We start from the raw sequence: 25,828 nt of genomic DNA on the forward strand, positions 1-25,828 counted from the left end.
ATAAAATCCTACAACTGTTTTTGGCATTTTAGTCCCACTTTATATTAGGTGGCCTTAACTACTATGTACTTACATTTTAAATTAATCATTTGGTACAATGCACTTATTGTGTAAAATTTACGGTAAAAAAACGGCAGCTGTGGCTGCCAGAATTCTACCGTAAAATATATGGTAGCAACATTTTAGGTTTTTACACTTACAGTTAAATACCGTAATTTCATTAACTGATATAATGTAAATATACCAACCTATTGAAGTACTGAAATCTGTTTTGTACCTTTGTATTACACTGATAACCACCAAATGCAGGTGGTGATGAGAGAGTCACATGATGAACCAAAGCCTATCACAAGCAGCTTTTAAATAATAACATATACAGAAGGTGCACAGTGTCATTCACACAAACACTAAACACCATCATGGTGAGACTCATTAAACTGAAATATGCAATAAACATTAACAACATTAGATGTAACATACAACCCTAATAAACATAACTGATAAGAAAAAACTAAGAAGAAACCTAGTTATTTCAAAGAAAAAACATCAAATTCAAACAAAATTTGAAATGCAATGCAGGGAATTCTGGGAACGTCAATTTACGGTTTTTCCCTGTAAATTTTACATTCTTTTTCACTTCCAAAAGCGGTATTTCACCGTAAAATTGTCTGAAATGTCTATTACAGTTTTTCACCGGATATATTAGGGGAACTTACCATTAACCATTTAACATGTTTTTACCGCAGCTTTTTCACAGTTTTTTACCGTTAAAATCACGGTCATTTTTTACAGTGTACATACATGTTTTTACATTGTACTTATATTTTTTAAAATACCTGTATGTAGTTACATCTGTAATTAATTTCTGTAATTACATTTATAATTACTCTGTTGACCCATCCCTTACACCTTAACCCTCCCTTAAACCCACCCAGACCACCAAACCTGCCCCTAACCACCCGTATCCCACCTGAATAGCAGTAAAAGTTTTGCAATACAATAAGTACATTGTACTTATTTTTTGATGTAAGTACATAGTAGTTAAGGCCACCTAATATAAAGTGTGACCGGCATTTTTTGCTTGCTTATAAATAAATTAATAAAATTTAATAAAGGATTGAATAAACAAATAAACAGTAGAAAAAGCAGTATAAAAACTATAAAAAATAACAGTAGAATATCTAAATGGCATGTGAAAATAACATTGAAAATAAAAAATAAAGTCCTACAAAGGCCCTGTTTTTGACATTTTTGATAAATAAATAAATAAATAACCCTCATTCTACAGCATTTTAAAGTGTGGTGCTGAGAGATTATGGGCAGAAAAGGATCACAAAAGAAGCAGAATAACAGTAGAATATCTTAAGAACAGCTCCTCGTCATCTCATTAAAGCTCATTTGATAACATGATCCACCTGATCAGGTGTTGATCCGCTCCGCGCTCCGCACCTGGGTTTCTTCGCACTGAAGTCGGAGCGCAAGCGGATTGGCTGGAGCGCCGGCGGCTCGCGCGGGGATCTCGCGCTCCTCCAGCTCTCCATCAGAAGGCGGGGAGCGCGCGCTGAGGGAACTTCACTGACAGACATCAACTCACCTCAGGAGCGCTGATTTACCTGTTTACAGCCGATCCGCGGCGTTTTGAGAAGCCTTGAGAGAAAAACTGCTCAGAAGAGGAGGAACTGAGGATATTAATCCCAAACACTTGTGTTTGACGGGCGTTGGTGGCCGCTGTCTGTCAGAAGAGTGCGCTGAGGTAAAAACCAACGGATTCCATCAACATTTCATTCCGCGAATAATAATCTCTCCGCCACAGTCTGCGATTCCGCTGGTTTTATTAGAAACAACATCTCCAGAGGTGCCTCTGATTATTATTTCACCTGATCGGCGGATTTTTGCCTGGTTTTGACTGTTTGTATGATGGGAAGAAGTAAAAAGACTGCGAAAAGAGAACGAGGCGGATCGGGATTCTTAGCGCAGATGATCACTGTGTTCGTTTTTACTATTTTATCGCTCGTCAACACCGGTGAGGCTCAAGGTAAGAAAACCTTTCAATATCAGGTGAATATCGATCAGTATCGCTGACTGAAGTTTGCTGAATGAGCGAAAGTTTCGTTAAATTATGGTTCAAGATCTGCTTATGAAAAGTTGTCAAACCTATTCAGCTTTATGCGGATATTTGTACGGCATACCGTTTGATTTCAGTAAATAATGCTAATAAGTCTTCATGGGAATTACTTAAACCCTTCATTTGCTTAGATTGCTAGTCAGATTTGATATTTCAGGCGTGAATTGATTTGTCAGATTTTTAAGTTTGTGCTTTTTGTTTGTAAATTCTGTGTTTTGTGTGGTCGAACATGTAATTATAGGTAATTAGGCTAATTCCTACCAGATCTGATTTGTTTATATATTTAAACTAACAATGGCATTTACTGTTAATATTATTTTTGTTGCAGTAGTTTTGTTTATTATCGTTGAGTGTAGTTTATATTTCTGCCAGTGTTGTCACAGTTGGTTAAATCTCTTTACATTGAAAAATCGCATAGCCTATGTGGATTATTGTCATTTAGTCTTAATTTTAGGCATGAGCTCATAGTGAGGTCATTTCATGAGAAAACTTTGTCTTGTTGTGCTGCTGTGTGTCTGTCATGATAAAGCAGCAGCGCGTTGGTGTTTCTGCACGTTACAAATGAACAGAACGATGTTTTTGCGTTTGTCCTTTTATGCGCAGACGGATCTGTACCTTTCTGAAAGCGTATCGTGCTTTTTAATATCTGTAGTCTCGTTATGAATGCTGAAATTTTGTTACAGGAGAGTTTTCTGGCTTTAAAGGATAAGAGTATTTGATTCCGAGTTGTTTTTCAATCCCATCTCTTTTGCTGTAATCTTGTTTGCGCGTGTTGTTTAGTATAGAAAGGAGTTAGCGCGTTATTATTTAATTTTTTATTATATATATGTATGTATGTGTGTGTGTGTGTGTACATGTATGTATGTATATATATGTATGTGTGTGTGTGTGTGTATAATATATAATATATAATATATATATATATATATATATATATTATACATATATATATTATACTGAAAATAATGCATAATTAAACCATCAACTTATAGATCATTTTATTATCCTAATTACAAAGTGCCAAATTTCCTTTGGGAATATTTTGAGGAAATCAGAGAAACAGGACAAATGCATTACTTGAAACCACAAAAAATTAAAAAAATCACTCATGGCCTCATTCTGTGAGAAGCGAATGTGCTGCTGGCATTTTATATTTATTAAGAGTTTGAATTGATAATTTACCCAAATTCCCTGTTTCTATTAGGAGTAAAATAAATATTTTGATTATTTTGCTATTGAGTACTTCTGCTGCGTGCTTTGATAGCATTATAATGAACTAACTAATTAAATGAATTTTCCTCTGGGCACAACGTTGTGAGTTAAAAGTGCTTTCTCTACGCTGAAGATGCTTTCAAGTTTGTGTTTGTGGCATATCTCAGATACGCCAGAGCTGATGCTGTTTGCCTTCTTGAACGTGTCCGTTCACTGAACCGAGTGTGGGACTCCATTAAAAGGATTTTGCTGAATAATTGTTGTGTAAGTAAACCGGCAGCCATGTTCTTGACACAGAGAGATGACACAAAGACCTCCTCCCTATCACAAGGCAGTTTTGTGAATCCCCTCCGAGCCACGTTTGACATTGACTTCAACCCTCCCTCAGTGGTTTGCATTTAGTTGCAGTGTACTGGATTCTGCTGATCTCATTTTTTTTTTGAGATCACTGACAAAAGGTGTTGAACATGTTACAGTACTATTCTAGATTATGTACTACATTGCTGTATTATTTAAAAGCTACTTTTAAAAATTATTTCTGTAGCTCAGCGGCAAGGTCATGGGTTTGATTCCCAGGAGATGCATGCATTGAAAAAAAGTTAAGCATAAATGCAATGTATAAGTCGCTTTGGATAAAAGCATCTACCAAATGCATAAATGTAAAGTCATGTTTGTACTGTTCTAGAATAAGTGCTATGTTACTTTATTATTTAATAGCTACTTTTTAAACCATTAGTTCAAACAGAAGAGCAATGGCAAGGTTGTGGGTTCGATTCCCAGGGAATGCTAAAGCTTGAATGCAGTGCACGTCACTTTAGATAAAGGCATCTGTCAAATGCTTAAATGTAAAGTGATGTTTGTACAATTCTAGATTATGTACTACTATTTAAAAAAAAAAAAAGTGATTACTGTAGCTCAAACAATTGATCAGTGGCAATGCATGCATTGAATAAAAAGGAAAGCTTGAATGCAATGTGAGTTGCTTCTGCCAAATACATATAATTACATATAAAGTGATGTTTGTATGTGATGTTTCTAGATTATATACACTATAATACTTTCTTATTTAAAAGCTTTTAAGTGAGGTTTGTAAGTGTTGCATGCTTCAGGCTCCAAAAACGCCAGGAATCGGATTGTTAGAAACCCAATCCAGTCTAGCAAAACCTCCCTCGACAATTGTGCATAGTTAATGAGAAACAAGGAAAGGTTGAGGAAAAACTATCCCGCTCCAGTGTCTGAAGGGCATCGCAGGATGACATAAGGCCGATTCCAGAAGCCCTCAGAGGCCAATGCCATTGACTGTAATGGGAACACGAACCAAGTCTCTTCTTGTCCATTAAGAAGTCGATATTTAGGGAGAACATTGTTTGCGACTAATTAATGGCCCATAGGTTTTTTGGATACTAATGAGCTACACGTTTCCGGTTCACATGGGTATCTTTTCGTGCTTGAAGAACTGCCCGGTTATTTAAGCGGATACGGCTACTCTGCATGGAAAAAAATTCCCTCACGCTCCTTTCTTCTCCTGATCCCCCTATTTTTCACTGTCGATACACTTGTTTTAATTAAGTGTGTGAATTCCCACTCGTCCCAGTGTTCTCTTGGCCCTAGAAACGGAGGAGAGAGCAATAGAGAGGGAAGGAGTGCCTTTATCAAGTACAGTAAAATCACTGACATCTCCACCACAAGTGTCTCCCGTCGCCTGAATATGAATAAGAGGCGACCGGGAAAGTCAAGAGGGAGCGAGGGGGATAAAAACAGCACTGTGCAACCCTTGACAATACTTAGACAGGAGACGATCTTGTCATCCGCTTTAACGGCAGAAGGCCGTGTGGATTTGGGGGCTGAAGTAGACCGGCTGTCTGTTTGAATATGCAGATCCTTTGCTGATGAAAGGCAAAGATCCCAAATGTGCATAATCCATTCTTGTACGTTTTTGTTTCATGTAGGCTGCACGCTTTTTCTGCTTTCTGTATGCCGTCGGTTCTATATGCAATGCTTTTTTTGGGGAAACAAAGGCGCCTTGTTTGCTGTCTTATATGTGTAATTACTGTTTAAAAAAACAGCGAAGCAAACCCACTGCCTGCTGAGTGCGTCAAAGCGTGAGTTCACTTTTTCCACGTCTGTCCTCTCGCTCTGCATGTTATGCGTCCTCTGAGCTTTGTTTATGGATGGGGGGTGCTTTTATTTTTAAGAAAATATTTAGCAAACTCAAAAAGAGACACACGTGCAGCTCCGGTAGGCGTAAAAATGAGAATGTTATTGCGATCATCATTACTCTAAGCGCTTCCCTCATTGCCTAGCGGTCGGGTCTCAAGGGCTCTACTAAGGTTACAGCCATCGCGGTCGTTCTCCAAGTACGTTTGGAAACACAAAGGCTTCATTGTGCACCGAACGGCTACTATACTATGACCTAGCGCCACCGTGTATCGTAACTCTCTCATGATGTAAGGCCGTTTTTTAAGTTTGAAGGAGAAAATGAGACTTAATGCAGTCACGTGCTGGTGAAGGTAAAGGTCGAGCCAAACGGTGTGTCATCAGAAACTCCTTCTTGGTCGCCTTGTGGGCGTCAGCATTACACGCTGTTTGTTGGCCTTCCCCCGTGCTGAGGATATTTTTTCGTGATAATTGCTGTGAAAGGCGTGCTGAGGTTGCAGCTCTCCTCTCCTGACGTCACGTAGCGCGCCGGCTGTGGAAAAGATGTATTACAGTATGCGCTCGGCATTGTCTATTGCGAATCGCGCCGTATCCAGCTGTGCAGGTAGGTGAGCGAGCAAAGTCATGGCAATGACAGCTTCTATTCGTAGCAAAAAAGAGAAAAAGCGAACGGGGAGTGGAGTGAGTGCAATTAATCACACACTGTCACCCTGTAAACTACAGGGGAAGCATCAAAGTGCAGCTTTGGGTTCTATTAGCAGTCCATTAGTGAAGCCTGGCACAAGTGCGGCTACTTCACAAGCATGCCGCCGCTGAAGTGACCGGCCTGTCTGTCAGCAGATCTCCTTTTCCATCGTGACATGAACACTTCACACAGAAGGAGCTGGATGCAAAATCTATGAATAATATCAGTGCATAAGTCTGACTTGTGACACAGCCTGAACTGTGTTTTGTTCATTTAGGCCAGTTTTTGTCACCTGATGGATTTTGGGTTCTTTGCCATGCACTGTTGCCTTTGGTTTGCTTAGTTGGAGACAATGAATATTCAGCAATATTATCAATTTGACTGTATTGATGAGAACAAAACTGCATTGAGCTAAATAATGGCAACATTGTTTCTTCTGTAGAGCTGCTTTAATGTGGAGTCAAATTCATTTCATAAGTGTTGAATTTTGCAACATTTAATTGAGCTGGATTGAATCAACTTTGAGTTGAATAATGACCGAATCAAATTTATTTCAAAATTGATAAACTGCAATCTCAACACCGTTGTTTTACTGTATTGAATAAACATTGAACTGAATTGAGCTGCATAATGATAATGTTGTCTTCCGTAGAGCAGATTTGTTTCATAATTGATGATTTTTTAAACATTGACACTGTTATTAAACTCACTGTTAAAAGTTGAGTCAAATAAATTTCATAAGTGTTGAATTTTGTAACATTTAACAGTAAACTGGATTGAATCAACTTTGAGTTGAGCTGAGTTGAATAATGACTGAATGGAATTAATTTCATAATTGATAAACTTTGCAACATCAACACTATTATTGGATGTTATTGGACACTGTTAACTGGATTGAGCTGAAAATGACACTATTGTCTTTTGTAGGGTTGCTTTAATGTTGAATTGAATTCATTTCATAATTGTTAAATTTTGCAACACTAACAGAGTTATTGAACTGGTCTGAATGAACTTGGAACTGAATTGATCTGAATAATGGCACTGTTGCCTCCTGTAGAGCAAATTTGTTTCATAATTGAATAGTACTATCAAATGATTAAACGCAATTAATTGCATCCAAAATAAGTTTTTGTTTACATAATATATATGTGTGTACTCCGTATATTTATTATGTATATATGTAAATACACAGATACAGTATATATTTAGAAAATACTTTCATGTATTTACATGTATATATTTATATTCATATAATTTATATTATATAAATATATTTAACATATTTTTCTGAAACACATGCATGTGTGTGTATTTATATATATACATTATAAATTTACACAGTACAACACATATTATGTAAACAAACTTTTATTGTGGATGCGATTAATCACGATTAATCGTTTGACAGCACTATAATTGATAAACTGGATGAATCAACAATGAACTGAATTGATCTGAATAATAACACTATTGTCTTCTGTAAAGTAAATTTGTTTAATAAATGAATTTTTCTACATTGACACTGCTATTAAACTGTATTAAATCAACATTAATCTTACTTGAGCTGAGTATTGACACTATTGTCTTCTGTAGAACTGCTTGTAGCTGAAATGAAGTAATTTCATAATTTACACTTATTAAACTGAATCAACTCAAAGCTGAATAATGCCATTGTCTTTTTTGCATCATTTGCATCACTGATTCTGTAATTTTCTGTTTATTTCTGTGAAGCTGCTCTGTATCATATAAAGTGTTATAGAAATGAAGAGTGAATTCATACCATGCACTCGTTCACTGACGTGGTCATGTGTGCTATTGAGTATGGAGTGATGTTATGCTTCTCCTTTTAATGTAATGAGTCGTGTGTGAAATCCAAACCCAAACGCTCAAAGGCTCTTTGTTTTCCACTTACAGAAAGGCTGCTGCTTGGAGAATCCTCAGTGTCCAATTATAGCTGAGGATCAGAGAAATGTAATTTACAGCCCCTGCTCCTCATGGAGAGGGTAATTGTGATCAGGAAATGGAGAGAGAGATGAGAGTTATTACCAGTCAAGGGGCTTCCACTCAGGGCAGTTATGGAGAGGAGAATGACACCCCTTTTTACAGTTTGAAGGATAGAGTACGGTTTTTGGGAGCGGACGACGCCCGGCCATAAATGTGCTTGACCGCATACTGGCCCTGCTGGTGAACGGCGCCAATCTGAGGCCGTGTAAAACGCTCAGAAGTAACATTTTAGTTCATTTAAGAAGGTCAGAGGTGAAGGGTGTCATTTTTCTGCAGCATCAAACCGAACTGGAAAAAAGTAGACAGAAAAAAGGGCTTTAAAACTGCTAATAAATTTCACAAATAATACCTAGTCACACAAGTCCAATTTTGAGTGGGAAGACTGAAATGGTGTTTTCTTGTGTTGCATACTCCAATAATCTGCGTTATTTACTATTAACTTCAAAAAAGAATTTTTTTATAGTGTAGTTGCACACTGAAGATTATGGAAACTTGTTGATTACGGACTGAAATAAAAAAGACAATTGTCACATTTTATCTTATCTTTCTTCTAGCAATTCTGAGTTTGTCCCACAATTTATTTTTCCCGTAATTCTTTTTTTCTTGGAATTCTGAGTTTACATCAGGTATAAACTCAGAATTGTGAGATATAAACTTAGAATTCAGAATTTTTCTTGTAATTCTGAGTTTATATCTCGCAATTTTGTCTTTTTGAATTCTGAGAATTGTTTTTTTGTTTCCACAACCAATACAAAAAGGTAATTCTGACCTTTTTTCTTGAAAATGTAAGTTTATATCTCAAAAGTTTACATCTTGCAATTCTGACATTCCCAGAATTACAAGGAAAAAGTGAGAATTTTGAGAGAAAGTTGCAATTACCATTTTTATTTATTATTCTGTGGCAGGAACAAGCTTCCATAGAAGTTTAATGTATTTGTGTTGGAGGTTTCTATAGTAGTAGTGATGCATAAAATAAGCCAGATCATTTTAATGCATTTTTAAATTCTTTGAGTCATTTTGTTTGCTGCATCTAGTGGTGCAGAAAATACACTCTTCACCTCTGACCTTCTTAAATGAAGCTCTTGCATCGTTTGTCTTCCAACAACAGAGCAACAGTCCTGCAGTAAAAGCATTTCATCTTGGACGGTTGTTCTTGCATGTTTTTCTTGTCATTGTGGCTTAATAGCAGAACACAGTTTTTCGCTTATTGCATGCGCGGCTATAAAAAGCACACGGTCCCACCAGAAACACCGTCAGTGCTTTGCTTTTAGCTCCACTGTCGTGTGATGGCTCTCCCTGTAGGCACAAAGTGGTGTCCAATCAAACAAGAAGCCTGCTGGGATACTGTCACAACGTGCACGACTGAGTTTACTAGCAAGCACTCTTATCGTCACTTAGTACGGCAGAAAAATCATATTACTAACCCTTAAACGCCCAGCCATATGCTTCCTGACTATAGAGCCGACAGCGTGTTATACTGTGTGAATCTGCACGTCAGTCAAAGACTGAGAAATGCATGCAATCCAAGTTCTGCAAATAGCCACAAAGCCACTAAAATTGCATTTGCCAAATTATTAGTATCTTAGCTAATGCATAACGCTTGACCGCCGGCCAAATTGAGCATCATGGGATGGGTTTTTGTTGTGCATACTGATGCATGCGTCTGGTGTAATGAAAGGGCCGTGCACCGCTGTTCACCGTAGAGGGAGGCCGGGACAAGCAATCACCGCCCTGCTGGAATCATGGGAACATGAGACCCACGCGTTTCCATTTCCTATCTTCACTTTATCAGCCTCCTGGCTCTGTTATTCTTTAGCTCGGCAGACAGCAGATGAAAGCATAGCACAGATAAATGTTTGTGCTTTCCTGTTTTTATGGGGCTTAAATAAGAACATACATTTACTTGGTACTTTGAGGTTTTCACTGGATTCTGCTTTCCATTAAAGGCCCCATGCAGCCAGAGAGATGATAAGAGGTCAATGTAAATCCTACTGTTGACTTGGCTATAAAGTGGGAGCACAAAAGGGGGCTGAAGGGTCTGGTTCGTGATGGGTCATTAGAGAAACGCCGCCTCGGGCCAGGCTCTCCGTTTAAGCTTGATCTTACTTGAAGTTTAATGCACAGACCTGCAGTTGTTTTTATGATCATGGACAGGTGCTTCATGGGCAGTAGAGAAGCTCTTAGTTAAAGTCAACATGAAATGTCATTCACAACCAGTTTATTTCTGCAACGTAAAAAAAAAAGTTGACCTAACTTAAAAAATAAGTCAATTTGTTAAGTTAACTCAACTCAAATAACAAGTGAAAACTTAACTTTTGTTCATCTAATGAACTTGGTTTTACATTTAACCAATGCAAGGAGTTGCAAACCTCACGTGTTTCATCATTACGTTAAGCTGAAATATTTTCTAAAGTTGTAAATAAAATGATTGGAGTACGTTTTGCAAGAAAATACTATTTCAGTCTTTCTACTTTTAAACTTCTTGTTCAGTTAAATAGGGCTGGGTATCGATTCAGATGTCCCGATTCGATTCGATTTCGATTCTCGATTTTTTTATTACATTCAGTGAATATAGTTTTAATACAAAAGCTATTGATATTTCTAACAAAATGAACAGTAAACATCAGTTTACAAATAGTGAATTAATAAAAAGAAATTAAGAACCACAGTCCTGTATTTTAAACCTATTCTTTTTTTGTATAGGGTCCTTTCTTAAACAATAATAGGGCCCTATAAAATGTTCTTAATTTTTCTGGTAATCAGATGAAGGCATAAAAAAAAATAATTTAATTTATCCTAATCAAATGAAAATTAAACCCTTTCATTTTTTGGCACACAAAGTGCTGCACAACAGAGGTTTACTGTTAAAATTAAAAAGAAAACAAATGGGATTATTCCTTTAAAAATAAAGATTTATTAATGTTTATTAGTAGTATTAGCATTGAGTCTTAAGACTGCTCTTAACGTTAAACTAAACTTTTATTTTGACAGGTTGCCGTGAGGAACTTGCAGCTGCTGTGTATCATGTGATATGACGGTAGTTTTCTCAAATTAAACTGTAAAATGCTAATGAAATGACTCTCAGAGCAGCAGTGTGTTAATATCATCATATAGACGGCAGAAGATGAAAACACCGCGAGCATCGTCTGCGCTTTAGTATGTGTGTAGTAAACAAAAGAGTGCGTCGCGCCATCCGCCATTCATTCATTCATTGCGGAAATCGTGGCGCCTTATGCGTGATATCAAATGCTTCATTTCACCTGAGCATTACGAATCACACGCATGGCTTTCTTCTTGGTTCTCATCAACAGTATCTCCGCCATAAGCACTGAATGAATGACAGGCTTTCTGTTGTAACATCGCGCATCGGTAAATAAGGGTGACATCTAGTGGAGAAGACTAATGATAAGAATCACATTAATCAGATCTTGTTTTAAATGTGTGCTTCGTGGCTTTTGAGAATCGATATCGAATCGACATCATTAAAAAAAAACGATTAATCGAAAAATTGATTTTTTTGCCCAGCCCTACAGTTAAATGTGTATTAGTTTTTGTGAAATGTACTAGCAATTTCTGAGTGAAAATTGTTTAAATATAAATCCTACAAAACTTTTTTTTTCAAGCATTATTTGTCTCTTTAATTGATATTTTGCATTAGGCTAGCTATTAGTTTAATATTTTCATTCATTCATTCATCAACTAAATTATTTCAGTCGGTTGTTAAAGCAACACTTCTAGTTTTCTGCTTTAAGTCTAACATTTATATTTTATTTCAGCTTAATTTCGACTAACAAAAACGCTTTAGTTTACAATTGGAACGTAGGTTAAGAAAGTAAATGTCAGTGAATGAGCAGATGAGCCTGGTGTCAGACAAACCCCATACAGGAGGAATTCAGCAGCTTATCATTCTCCATTTAGGGCTTTTAGACTGATCCTCGCGTCTGGATCGCGTAGCCTATCAGTTCCCCGTCAGACAGTGATGAAGTGCTTGCCTCTTGACACATCCTCAGCCCGGCCCAAACATGTTTTGTCAGAGAGAATAACTAAACCCAAGGCCCGGAGAGCACAAGCCCTGTCAGATAAAGATGCATGAATAGCAGGCATTCATCTCTCCAGAATCAATCTTCTGGATAATTCCCTCCATATTTCTTCTTTTTAGTTATCTACAAAACTGCCAAGCAGAGTTTTAACTGTTCGGGACATTACGGGAAAGCTTCAGTGAGTGCGTGTCACAATGTCAATGTCTAATGTTGTTTTTTTGGCCGGTTAAATGAGGTGCTAAATTAGAGCCGCATATTGTGTGATCCGTTCGGAAGTGTCTAGAATACATAGTGCAGAACAAAGTAATGGGAATTTATCTGAGTTGTACTACTTTTAGCCTTGATTCATGTTCTCGCATGTTCTGTTTTCTCAGATGCAAAAACCGTTCTCGTGCTTCTCTTAATCTTGCTACGTGTTTGTCTCTGTTTTCCATGTCTAAGCAGTTGCTCTGTGGTCGGACCATTAGTTTATCTGCGTGTGATATCACACTCCGTAAACTCAAACTCAGCACTTTCATGTTCAGTCACATCTCCAGGCCCGTTTCCCCAGGGTCCCGCGAGCCGCGAGTGCTTAACTGGGCCATCCTCGCTGGGGCTAATTTTGCGGGAGCCCGATTGAGAATTGTACAGTAGTAAGTCTCCTTAATGAAGGCTTTCTGCATGACCTGGCTCTGTCGAACCCACGGGGAGAAGCTTATCACAACAATACCACGACTGTGCGAGAATGGAGCGCGTTGAGATGAAGTGCAAAGACAAGAAGCAAGGTGTCCACTGAGAGTGTTAAACATCGTTAATCACAGGGCTCCTCGATGAGGAGCGGGTGGGCTGAGCGACGAGCCCCAAAACTGCATTTAATTGTGTCCTTTGCTGCCACGTAGTAAAAAACACCCAGAATGCAAAAGCAGCGGAAAAACGTCAGGTTGGAATCCTCTGATTAAATCTGGGCATTTAAAAAGCCCATTAAAATAAAACTACTGGAATGAGGGTGAAATGAAAATCCCGTCTCCTGTGGGCACTTCGTACGATGTGAACATTCCCAAACAACAAGAAGTAGTTTACCGGCCCCAACGAAGACCTCCAAACATAGACAGGGAAGTAGATAAATAATATATCCTCTTCTAAAGTGATAGGAAGCGTAATGGAAGTGGCGAGCGGCAAGATAAAGTGGAGAGTCAGCATTGCACAGGGACCAGAAAAGTGACTTTGTGCTATTGACAACAGGCCGACTCAAAGCAGCCATTTATGGCTTCTTGTACAAAAGCCTTCCTCTGAGGTAGTGCTGGAGCTGTTAGTTAGGGATGGGTGGAGGTGAGATGGTGATGGTGTGTTTACAGTGTGACAGAGACTCGACAGAGACTCATATCTGCAGCTGCACAACTGGTGCATTCATATAGATTTAAATCACAGTTTTGTGCTATTTTGAAATGGTCTCAAATGTGACTTTTTATGTGAAATCTTATGCATTTTTTGTTTGCTGATTAGAATATTTTACTTTTAAATGATTATATATAATGTGAAGCTGTTTTTGCCTTATAAAATAAATATTATATTTAATATTTAATGTAATGCATTCTCAGAACAAGGGCAAAAATTGTACCTTTTAAAGGTACAACAGCTTGTCACAAGGGTAGTACCATAAAAAGTGACATCTTTGTGCCTTATTTTTACCTAAAAGGTTCATAGTGAGTATGACTACTGTAATGTAATAATATGGGGTGGGGGGGTATATAATAATAATAATAATAATCATAAAAATAAGAATTATTAATATTATTAATTAATAATAATAATATATAATTTTTGTACATTTTTTCCCTGACAGTGGGTGCATAATATAATGTAATGTAATGTAATGTAATAATATAATAATTTGTTTTCCTGTTTTGTGTATTTTATTTTTTAAACTTAAGTGCTATATGATGTAAAGTGGTATTTGCTTTATTTTATATTGTTTAATATTGAATTTAATATAAAACACTGAATATAATATAATACATCCTCAGAAATATTGGGCATAAATTGTACCTTTAAACCTTTAAAAGTACTTTTTTTCTGACAGTGTGCATATAATATGATATAATATTAATATAATATAATAAAATATAATATAATACTTTTTTTATTACCTTATTTTATGTATGTAGAAATAATTGTTTTTTGACCATCAAGGTTTTAAATAAAGTAAATTTAAAAAACATTTTATTCACTGGAAATATGTAGAAATATGCAATTATTATTTAATAAATGAGCCATTTTTTCTGCAAAATTCCTGTGTAATTAACTCTGCAGTCATATACTGATAAAGTATGATATAGCATTACTCATGCCGCCCGCCCGAGTGTCGCTGCCATACTTTGTTAATGTGTATGTGCCTGTGCATTCATTATTAACTGGTGACATTTTTAGCTCTGTCTGTCTGCAGGATGCAGTTGGCGGCTTCTCTCTGTCAGTCAGGGGTCATAAACTCTGTGTCGTAATGAGCGCTGGCTGATTTGCCTTGCATTAACTGCTCTCTAACACACTCTCATGCAAATGCAGGGATTCACCCATGACACAGGGAATGTATCGATTCCTGGCTGAGGGGCGCCGGGCGACCCTGCCAGTTTTTGGCTGGCGCTGGACCAGCGAGTTGTTTAAAGGGAACAGTGGTTCGCGAGTGTGAAGTGCAGTACACCACTGCCGTTGTCAGATTAGAGTTACGGCCCCTTGAATGCTTTCCTTCAGTAGCCGTTCACATAAATTTCACCCGCCGCCCACTTTTACCTCTCACGTTTGTGAGAAAACACGTCAGTAAATCTCCACACCGTTGTTCTTTCAATAAAACTGCAAAAGTTCTGCACTTTACTGGTTACATTTTTGTGCTTTATCGTTGTTGTTGTGAGGGAAATGTTTTATTGTACTGCCGCGTTCCAGCGCTGAATTCAGCGCCAACAAAAGCAACGATTTGGGCCAGAAAGGAAGAGGAGTAAACAGGAGGAAGAGGGAGTGCAGGACAGTGCAAACTCTCCGGTTTCTTCTTAAACTCAGATATATTAACTGCTGCCATTCTTGACTGCTTTTCTTGCTATTTGGATATGGAAATTAAAACCTCAAGTCACAGTGTAACAGAGATTCACCAGAGACTCATATCTGCAGCTGCACAACTGGTGCATTAATATAGATTTATGATGTGCATTCACAGTTTTGTTCTATTTTATAACAGTTTCAATTGTGACTTTTTAAAATGATTTTTTTCTTTTTTTAAATTTTTTTGCATGCACGTGTTGCATAATGTGAAGCTGTTTTGCCTTGTTAAAATTTAGTATTAAATATTATTTAATACATATTATTTAACACATTCACAGAAAAACTGCAAAAATCTAACCTTTAAAGGTACAAAAGCTTGTTAGTGCCATTAAAGTGACATCTTTGTACCTTATTTTTCCCTAAAATGATGATAATAGCACCTTTTAAAGTGCATATTACTACTCTGTGGTAATAAGGTTTGTGTGTGTGTGTGTGTGTGTGTGTGTGTTTGTATGTATGATGCATGTAAGTGTGTGTGTATAATAATGTAATCATTATTTTATCATTTATTTATGATTTTTTTTTTTTTTGGGTGTGCATACAACCCTTTTATTTTTTGTTTTATTTTTTACCTCTAAAATATATGTTTATATAATTTATTTAATTAATATATTTATTATTTATTTATTTATTTAATTATTTTTTACATAAAACCCTTTAAAGGACAAATTTATACCTTTCTTACCCCTAAAATGTATGTATATATTAATGTATTTATATTTATATTTATATTAATGTATTTATATTTATATTTATATTTTTCCTCTTCTCTAGCTTGATTCTTTTTCTTGCTATTTGTTTATGGAAATCAAAACCCCAAGTCTGTAAAACAATAGCACAAAAGCTCGCATTTTCCCCATGCACATATACATGTTTCCTTTTTCATCCCCTCCTTGTCATGTGCAAATGATTTTGTGTGGAAATCTGATCTCTTTTGTGCAGCGTTTAGTAGGAACGCAAGAAATAGCAGGGACAGGCCGCGTCTGGTTTCAGCCGATTTCTCATTCTGGCAGTTGTTTCCACACTGGTTGAATTTTAGCGACGTAGGCACGTGAAATATGGGCATGAATATTTACTTTCTAGCTTGCGTTTTCTCTCATTTGTTTTCAGTCATGCCTGACAGAACACAGGATAGAGTTTCTACAACCTCTGCTCAGACTCTCAAGAGTGTAAACAGCCAGCGAAATAGAAATGAGTGACATTCAAGAGCTGTTTTTATCAGAAAGGAGTCGACAGTGCAGAGAGGGTCACCGTTAGACCAAGAACCAGAGGCTTGACTGATGCATAAAAGACCAGGCTTTCTCAGAGAAGGAGCGCCGTCATTTCATCTCAAGTGCTCCTGAGGCTCTGTCTAGTCTGCCCTCACATCTCCGTCTCTTTACCTTCCTCTGGTCTTTCTTCAGGTTCCCAAGCGCAGTAGCCAAATGCGCATTGACGTGCTGCGAGACTGTGACGGATAGTTTGTGATTTGTGTACTTCAGATCAGTCACAGTCGCTCATTGTCTGCGTCCCGGTGGTCTCGGGGTTACAGAAAAGTCCCTTGTGTTGTGTAATCTGTGAATGATAAAAAGCATTTTCCCTGCAGCCACAGTAACTTTATATCATTGAGCTGGCGTGCCTGGATTTTTCCCCCATATTGTTGTGATTATGTGTGCGTGTGGGTTGTAGGTGAAAACAGTAGCCCCATTTTCTTTTCTATTTAACCAGCTGAATGTGCTGTAAGAGCCGTTTTGTGAAGGGGGGAAAAGCGCCGGTTCGAGTTTCTCACCAGATATGGAAGAGATGAAGCAGATAATGATTTGTTAACTAGGGTCTCGCATGGCCTTTCCCAGCCTCCCCGAAGGTGAACGTTTCAAGCGTTTCCATTTGCCGTGCTCTTTGGATCTGAATGGTTTTCCATGCTCATAAAATAATTGTTTCTATGAGAGAACAAAGTCATGAAGGTTTTTTTTTTTAAAGTGTGCTCAAAACAAAGAAATGTAGGCCATATGCAGATTTCGGCAGCATTGTTTCTTTGTACGGCGCGGTGCTTTTTGATCATTTGTTCGTTTTCATTCTCTCAGCTGGTCGCAGAATCTAAAACTCGCCCGACTCATCTGTGCATTTCTGTGGGCTGCAGTTTCTAATTTTCCCTGCTGCATTATGACTCTCTTATGAGCACTGTATTGAAATTCCACTTACTTATTTTTATTTGGGTTTTTTTTGCAATTACTTCAGCTGAACTGCTGTTTTTTAACAACTCTGACTTGCATTTCCCATTGATTTGCAACTCTCACCAACAGTGATGACATCATCATAATTATATTGTCAAACTACCGTTTCTTTTTTGCATACTTGGCTACTTGCATGTATTTGCTTATTTGCTGAATTTGCCTACTGAACTTATAGGCTTTTTCTTTCTTTCTTATAGTTTTATCAGTCTCAATAGGCATAACTTTATATTGGTAGTTAACGTAGCAATGTGTCCTATGGTGTAACGGAAAATCATTATCATTATTTTACACCAAAAAAAAAAAAAACCTCTAACATTGAAGGTAAACCTCTCTCATGCTATTTGTAACTCTAAGAATGAAGATACTTTTTTCTCATGTTATTTGTATGTTAAGTTTTTTTATTTCTGCATTTTTGCTATGTCACCATAGGACACAGTCCAATTTTTATTTGTTTTATTTGTCAACTACCCATATGTATGTAACATATACCTACATATACATAGACCGACATTCCACAGGCCACAATCAACAACCTGATCAACTCTATGCGAAGGAGATGTATTGCACTGCGTGAGGCAAATGACTGACTGGTTTTCGGAAACTTTTTGCCCCCTTGCTGTTTTTTTTAAATATTTTGCATATTTGTCACACTTGAATGATTCAAATCATCAAACAAATTTTAATATTACACAAAGATAACCCGAGTAAATACAAAATGCAGTTTTGAAATAATTATTTCATTTATTAAGGGAAAAACCTGGCACTACGTGAAAAAGTAATTGCCCCTAAAACTGGTTGTGCCACCCTTAGCAGCAACAACTGCAATCAAGCATTTGCGATAACTGGCAATGAGTCTTTCACATTGATGTGGAGGAATTTTGGCCCACTCTTTTTTACAGAATTGTTTTAATTCAGCCACATTGAAGGGTTTTCGAGCATGAAGGTCATGCCACAGCATCTCAATCGGATTTAAGTCCAGACTTTGACTTGGCCGCTCCAAAACCTTAATTTTGTTTTTCTTGAGACATTCAGAGGTGGACTTGCTGCTGTGTTTGGAATCATTGTCCTGCTGCAGAACCCAAGTGTGCTTGAGGTCACAAACTGAATTCATGGTTCCATCAATTATGGCAAGTCATCCAGCTTCTGAAGCTGCAAAGCAGCCTCAGACCATCACACTACCACCACCATGTTTGACTGTTGGTATGATGTTCTTTTTATGAAATGCTGTGTTGGTTTTGCGCCAGATGTAACGGGACACACACCTTCCAAAAACTTTTGTTGTATCAGTCCACAGAATATTTGCCCAAAAGTCTTGGGGATAATCAAGATATTTTTTGGCAAATGTGAGACGAGCCTTTGTGTTCTTTTTGGTCAGCAATGACTTTTGCCTTGGAACTCTCCCATGGATGCTGTTTTTGCCCAGTCTCTTTCTTATTGTTGAATCATGAACACTGACCTTAATTGAGGCAAGTGAGGCCTGCAGTTCTTTAGATGTTGTTCTGGGTTCTTTTATGACCTCCTGGATGAGTCGTCTTTGTGCTCTTGGAGTAATTTTGGTAGGCCGCCCACTCCTGGGAAGGTTCACCACTGTTCCAAGTTTTCTCCATTTGTGGATAATGGCTCTGACCGTGGTTCGCTGGAGTCCCAAAGCCTTAGAAATGGCTTTATAACCCTTTCCAGACTGATGCATGTAAACTATTTTGTTTCTAAGCTGTTCTTGAATTTCTTTAGATCATGACATGATGTGTTGCTCTTAAAGCATGCTTCACTTTGTCAGACAGGTTCTATTTAAGTGATTTCTTGATTCAACAGGTCTGGCAGTAATCAGGCCTGGGTTTGGCTAGTGAAATTTAACTCCGTTTTCTAAAATAATGTGGTTAATCACAGTTCTTTCATGATTTAACAGGAGGGGGCGATTCATTTTTCACGTAGGGCCAGGTAGGTTTGGACAGCTTTTTTCCCTTAATAAATGAAATCATCATTTCAAAACTGCATTTTGTATTTACTTGCATTATCTTTGTGTAATATTAAAATTTGTTTGATGATATGAATCTTTTAAGTGTGACAAATATGCCAAAAATTTTAAAAACAGGAAGGGGGCAAAAGAGAGAGAGAGATCTTATAATTTTTATTTCAGTAATAATAATAATTATTGTATACATATTTCTGTATAATCACAGAATTTTTGGCCAGTTTATCCCTACTACCTAGCACAAAAATGGAAAAATTATGCTATTGTTTTGTTGCTTTTAATACTGTTCTATTATTTTCATAAGTACTTAAATATTTTATATTTATATTGTAATTTTTATTTTATATAAAAAAATATTTGATTTGATTGCATTGATTGTCTTTCTTTTCTACATCTGTCTACATTGCACAGTACTATTATTCTCCGTAAGCAGAACTTGTTGTTATCCACAATTGAGGTATACTTTTGCTACCTTTCAAGCACTTCTAGTCTGCTTATTGTCCTGTTTTGCATTAGAGTGGACGGTTGCAGTTGCCCAGAATTTTCTGCTCCGATCAGAATATATTAAAGCAGCAGCTTCGGATGTGTCCTCATACATCATTTTGATGGTCATAACCCAAATGGCTTTGCCTATGGTCGTGAGTAGCCCTCGTCAATGGACAGTCTCTTTATTAATTGTGTTCGGGCCTTGTTTTGTCCTGTCGAGTCCTTTCTCCCTTCCCCTCACCTCTGAAGATAAATAACCGTTCAGCAGAAGGTTTCAGATGGTAATTGACAGGCGGCACTAAACAAATTCACTTGCCCTCCGCCGGGCCTCAGTTGCCCCTCCCGGCCGAGGCCCATCTAATCTAACTAATGCCCCGGTTTTTGTGCTGGAAAGTGAATTAAAAACAGCCAACTCAATAGCTGATCCATATCAGGCTGCTCGTTGCATGCACATTAGCTGTTCTTCTGCAGCCCCTGTAATTGCGTTACACCACTTGGAGGCTGTAACTATTAGGAACATACAATCTCCCTGCCGTCGTTAATCGCAGCCTCCGCGGCCCCGAAGGCTCCCGATACCCAGATTAAGGGCCGATCCGGATGGAAGGATGGAGCGCGGGCATGAAAATCTCCCCCGAAGCCACAGGCGGCCACGGAAAGCGCCTTTGCGAGGGGGAGTTCGCTTCTCGGGTTGGTAGATCTTTCCGGGAAGCCTTCCACTAATCAGCATCTTTCTGCTCGCCACCATATTTCATCCCTATTGTGCTCCACGCCCAACAGCGTGGCCTGTTTTTCTCAGTCGTTCTCTTTCCTCCCTCCCCTCCGGCTTCTCCAGCCCTTCATGCCTGCTATCTGTCTTCATTCTCCAGCCAAGAATATGCCGGAGAACCACACCAGGCTTATAATCTCCTGCTCTCATTTCTCACTGCTGCTTAGAGAAAGACTCTTTCTTTCTGGGCTTTTTTCCCCCCTCCAACTTTGAAAATAGCTGTTTGACGTCATTAGATCTCTCCAGCCTCTCTCTGTAAAGCAGTTTGTATGCTTAACAGACGTGTGTCATTTCGAGTTTCACCAAAATTACATTGCAAAGATAATGATTGAAGTTTTTCTCCAACACCCTTTCTAGGACTTGACTTTGAGACAATTTTCACTCAGAAATGGCTAACTAAAAAAGAAACGGCAAGTAACACACTAAAATGAATGTAACATTTTAGTAGAAAAACAAAAATAATTTAACCATCATGAAATGCCATTCGCAACCCATGTGAGATGTGTTTCTGAGTGAAATAAGATGATCAACAAGAAACAAAATGGTTGATTTTTATCCATCAGGAATTGATTCTTTGAAGCTTTCAAATGTATTGCTTGTAAAGAGTAATTTTTATATCACAGTAAAAATAAGGCAATTCAATGTTGTTTTAGTATCACTGAGAAACTAGCTTTTTTAATGGTTTGAATTTGTTTTTATTTTCGTGTTTTTCATATTTTGTTATTGTTTTAGTAATTATGTTGTGCTTTTGTCATTTTTTTAAAAAGTATAACATTTTAAAGTTACACTAAACAATAATGAGATGTTTCATTGGCAACTAACTGAAAAAAAACAACAACAAACATGGTTTTAATTTTATTTAGCTAATGTCCCTGTCAAATACCTGTATTTACTCTTTAAAATCCTAAATATGTTGTTTATTTTGGTTTATATTATGGACAGTTGATTGCAATATTTTCAGCTCTTGAATTTTGAAGGTTAAAGTTTTAAAGCTGATGTGAAATGTTCACAGCCCATTTTATTCCTGTAGTGTGATGTGATGTGTTCCTGAGTGAAATGATGATTTTATCCATCAGAAGATGATTGTATGATGTAAATTGTCTTTTTAAGTCCTAACATGACGATTTGGTGACGTCAGACAATTAGGACCTGGTCACAAAGTCGAGCAAGTTGTCATATTTCATTGAAAGATTATGAAGACACATTTTTCTCTTACATGTATTGAATCAATCACAATACTGCAAACATAAAGCACAATCCAGTAACCTTTATTTACAGCTTCAAATAATCATTTTTTACAGTGCTAAGATAATGGCTGTCTACAATGGTTTATTTACAGTATGCATGTAGCAGACGCTTTTATCCAAAGCGACTTACAAAAGCAATGCATCAAAACAAGTATCAAGCATTTACTCTGAGCAAGTTTGTTAACATACAAAAAATTACAGCCTGCCGTGCATTTGTCACACACTGAGATTTTTCATGTTTTCTCTGTGTTTTGGGTGGTTTTGGGCATGTAGACGGAGGAATGCGTTTAATGGGGTTAATGTGTACGTACAGCGTCGAGCGGGGGGATGGAGGGATATAATCACTGGATCGTTGCGTCTCATTTTACATGATGCTCACTATGCATTCGACCGACAGATGAGAGATTCTCTGTGAGCATCGTGGCAAAGATCCGGTTACGTGTTACTGGCCTTACAGTTTTTCAGAGCTTGCCAAGATGGTTGCTAGTTTAGGGACGCCTACAAAAACTGCAGTAACAATCCCTGGGTTTCGTCCTTAGTGTCATGCATTTTAATCTTATGGAAATGAGACTTATATTTTCATCTCTTGAATCTTAAAGCTTTCAAATAATGTATTTGTCATAAATTTCTGATTATATCACAGTAAGAATAATACACTCACAGGGACTTTCAGGTCACATACCAGTGTTATTTTAGTTTTAGTTTTTATTAATAGTTTGAATACTTTTTATTTTTATATTCTGTTTTCATTTTGTTGTTGTGTTTTTCTCAGTATTATTATTAAATATAATTTTTTAATTTATTTAATCATTTTAGTACATCAATTTGCTAAATGAAAATGTTTATTTGGTAATTAGTCAAAATAAAATATGTATTTTATTATTTTAGTTAACATTTTATTTCAAAAGTTTTTTGTTTTTTTTAGTTAACTATAATAACCCTGCTGCATTTGAAAAGCTACCCATTAAAATGTTAAAATCACCTTGAAAACCATTTAAACTGCAATTGTTTTGCTGTTAGCTTTATGCAGTTTATCTTTATCTTAGTTTATACTATGGAAATGAAGTTGATTGCAATATTTTCATCTCTTGAATTTTTAATTAAGCTTTCAAATGATATTGGTTGTAATTTATAATATCACAGTAAAAGTAATGTAAACACACTTACAGGGACTCTAAGGCTATGTCTAGCCACCTTGAAATGGTATTCACATGTAATGTGATTTGATGTGCTTATGAGTGAAATATGATATTCAAGTGTTGATTTTATCCATCAGGAATTGATTGTATGGTGTAAAGCCTCTCTATAAGACCTAAAACGAGGATTTGGTGATGTCAGACCAATAGGACCTGGTCTCAGAGGTAGATTGAGTTGTTATATTTCAGTAAAAGGTTATGAAGACACATTTTTCTCTTTAGAACAACACGCGTTGACGAATCAATCACAATAGCAGGAAGCTTTATTAAGGAAGTAAATGGAGTGTATTTTGAGTTGCTAGGTAATTCCGAAAGAGACGTGTGGCTCGCTTTGTTGCCGTGTTGGCCGTCATCCGTTCTAGTCTCTTTAATGGAGACCCCTGAGTGAATCCAGAGAGCAGCTCTTTAAAATTTTATAACTCTTAACAGGCTGATTTATAATGATGGGCCAAAGCGCAGTTCTGCTGCAGCAGAATTTCTTTGTCGATACACAGAGAACAAAAGCGCCGCGATTTGGCACTGACAAAGTAAAGCAAACAAGAGTCCCCCGTGACCTCCGTCTCGAACCTCTGACCTCTACAAAGTCACTTAAATCATTATCTCCCCAGCCTCTTTCTTCACAGCTCTACCTGCCAGCTGACGTCCCGTGATCAATTACGATGGACAGGGGTATCCGTGTCTGGGACGCTCCCCGGGGGCGGATTTGTTAGGGATGGGGGGGTCATCAGATATGCAGCGTAGGGGTGGTCGGGCATCTTGCGCACAGACAGAAGGTCGTTTTGTCATTGTCCTTGTCTACTTCGCATTACTCACCGGTGGGGCGGGTTAATGATAAACCGATCTGGCCTGGAGAAGCAGTGAGCGCTGTGACTGAGAGCCGTGCCAACGACCAGAGACAGCCGAGGGTGTCTAGAGCGGTGATTCAGCTGGGCTCTGATAGATAATCCCTCAGTGGGAGAAAAGGGGAGCATCCGTGGGAGAGATCTGCTCGGGACGACATTAATCCTGCTGTTTATTCTGTCGGTGTCCATGTCCCTCTCTGTCAGGTGTGCCGGCCGAGTCCAGGACCCTGTTCGGCCGCCGTCGCCTTCAAAGCCGTGTTTGTTTTTGCCGGAGTGTCTGAGTGATGTTAGTCTCCTGTAATCCTATTCAAAGCCCCTTCCTGAGCCGCCTCCGTTTCCCGGGATCTTGGAGTGGGTTACTTGGACGGCTAATTAAGCACATTAACGGCAGCGTTAAAGCTGGCTCGTCATGAGCAGGCTGGAAGAACTTTATCTTATACTGTACGTTCATTTAAATTCAAACTTGATGTTGACTTGTAAATGTTTTATGTGTCAGCTGCCCTCGCTGTGTGTTTATTCATTAAATATTTTGGCTAATTTATGTAAGATGAGAGTGCTTAATTTGTTAAAGCTCTCCAGATTCTTGGACACTTTGGCTCGAAAAGGCCTACATCAAAGTGATTTCAACTTTAAAATTATCTCTGAGAAGTTGCTGTTGGAGTGCGAACAAGATTCATACAGGGTTGTGGTTGCAGTCTTGCAAGCTTTCTTGTCGTAAAGTTTAACTCGCTGTTTGCCTAATATTAGCTAGCATGAGATGTATAAAAGACAGCAGTGGTGCTAGTTTGTTCAGAAAGTACATTTCAAAAGTGATTTCATTAGATAATTCACTATATTTTAGGACAGGGATTCCCAAACTTTTTCAGCCAAACCACTTTGAGATAAAGGGATATATTCAGTATTTCAATAATTGAACAACACATTTGCATGTTAATGGTTCTCTGATGTTGGTTAATGGTCAGAAAATGTGTAAATAAACAAATAAAATATTTCACCCTTTTAATAAGAAATGTATTTATTTATTTTATTGAATTGTTAATTTATTAATTTTTGTTTTTATTATTTATTATTATATTTAATATTGTATTTATTATTATAAATTTATATTATATTTTATATTTATTATATTTAATAATAAAAAAATAAATAAAAATAAATAAATATATATATATATATATATATATATATATATATATATATATTTTTTTTTTTTTTTTTTTAGCTTTTCATCAGCTTTTCAAACCCACTTTAGGAAATGAGTAGTTAATTTATTCACTGTTTATTTACTTGCAAACTATTTTTTTCTTTGAATCAGAAGTAATTGATTTATATTGTAGGTTATTGGTTTGATTCAAGAATGCATTATTGATTAATATTTAGAAATGCTCATGAATAATTATCGTATTCTGGTTGTTTAAACAAAATGCTGGTTGTTGTGTGTTATGCATACACTCTTAAAAATAAAGGTGCTTCAAAAGGTTCTTCAAGCGATGCCATAGAAGAACCATTTTTGGTTCCACAAAGAACTATTCAGTCAAAGGTTCTTTGAAGAACCATCTCTTTCTTCCTTTTTATAATCTGAAGAACCTTATTCGCCACAAAGAACCTTTTGTGAAACAGAAAGCTTCTTCAGATGTTAAAGGTTCTTTATGGAACCATTTAGACAGAAAACGTTCTTCTATGGCATCGTGAAGCACCTTTATTTTTAAGAGTGTACATTGTCATTTGGAAAACTGAAAACTGCTCAATAAAGCTGCCCCCCCCCCAAAAAAAATGCAAATGGAGAAAATGAATATACTTATTAAATCCAGGCCACT

The 25,828-nt window shown here is 37.2% G+C and overlaps 1 protein-coding gene across 3 annotated transcripts in view; it reads left to right on the plus strand.

The window, feature by feature from the left end:
* The first annotated feature begins 1,525 nt into the window (after positions 1-1,525).
* Positions 1,526-25,828, plus strand: part of unc5cb (unc-5 netrin receptor Cb) — a 217,120-nt gene continuing 192,817 nt past the window's right edge. For 2 of the 3 annotated variants that reach the window (XM_058789296.1, XM_058789297.1), the window contains exon 1: positions 1,526-2,035. In XM_058789296.1, the coding sequence (XP_058645279.1) occupies positions 1,915-2,035 (121 nt within the window). In that variant the 5' untranslated portion in view covers positions 1,526-1,914. The remainder of the gene's footprint in view (positions 2,036-25,828) is intronic. The other variant, XM_058789298.1, reaches the window with a different exon arrangement.

The sequence above is a fragment of the Onychostoma macrolepis genome, chromosome 10, assembly GCF_012432095.1.
Source record: "Onychostoma macrolepis isolate SWU-2019 chromosome 10, ASM1243209v1, whole genome shotgun sequence".
In the NCBI taxonomy this organism is placed as follows: domain Eukaryota; kingdom Metazoa; phylum Chordata; class Actinopteri; order Cypriniformes; family Cyprinidae; genus Onychostoma; species Onychostoma macrolepis.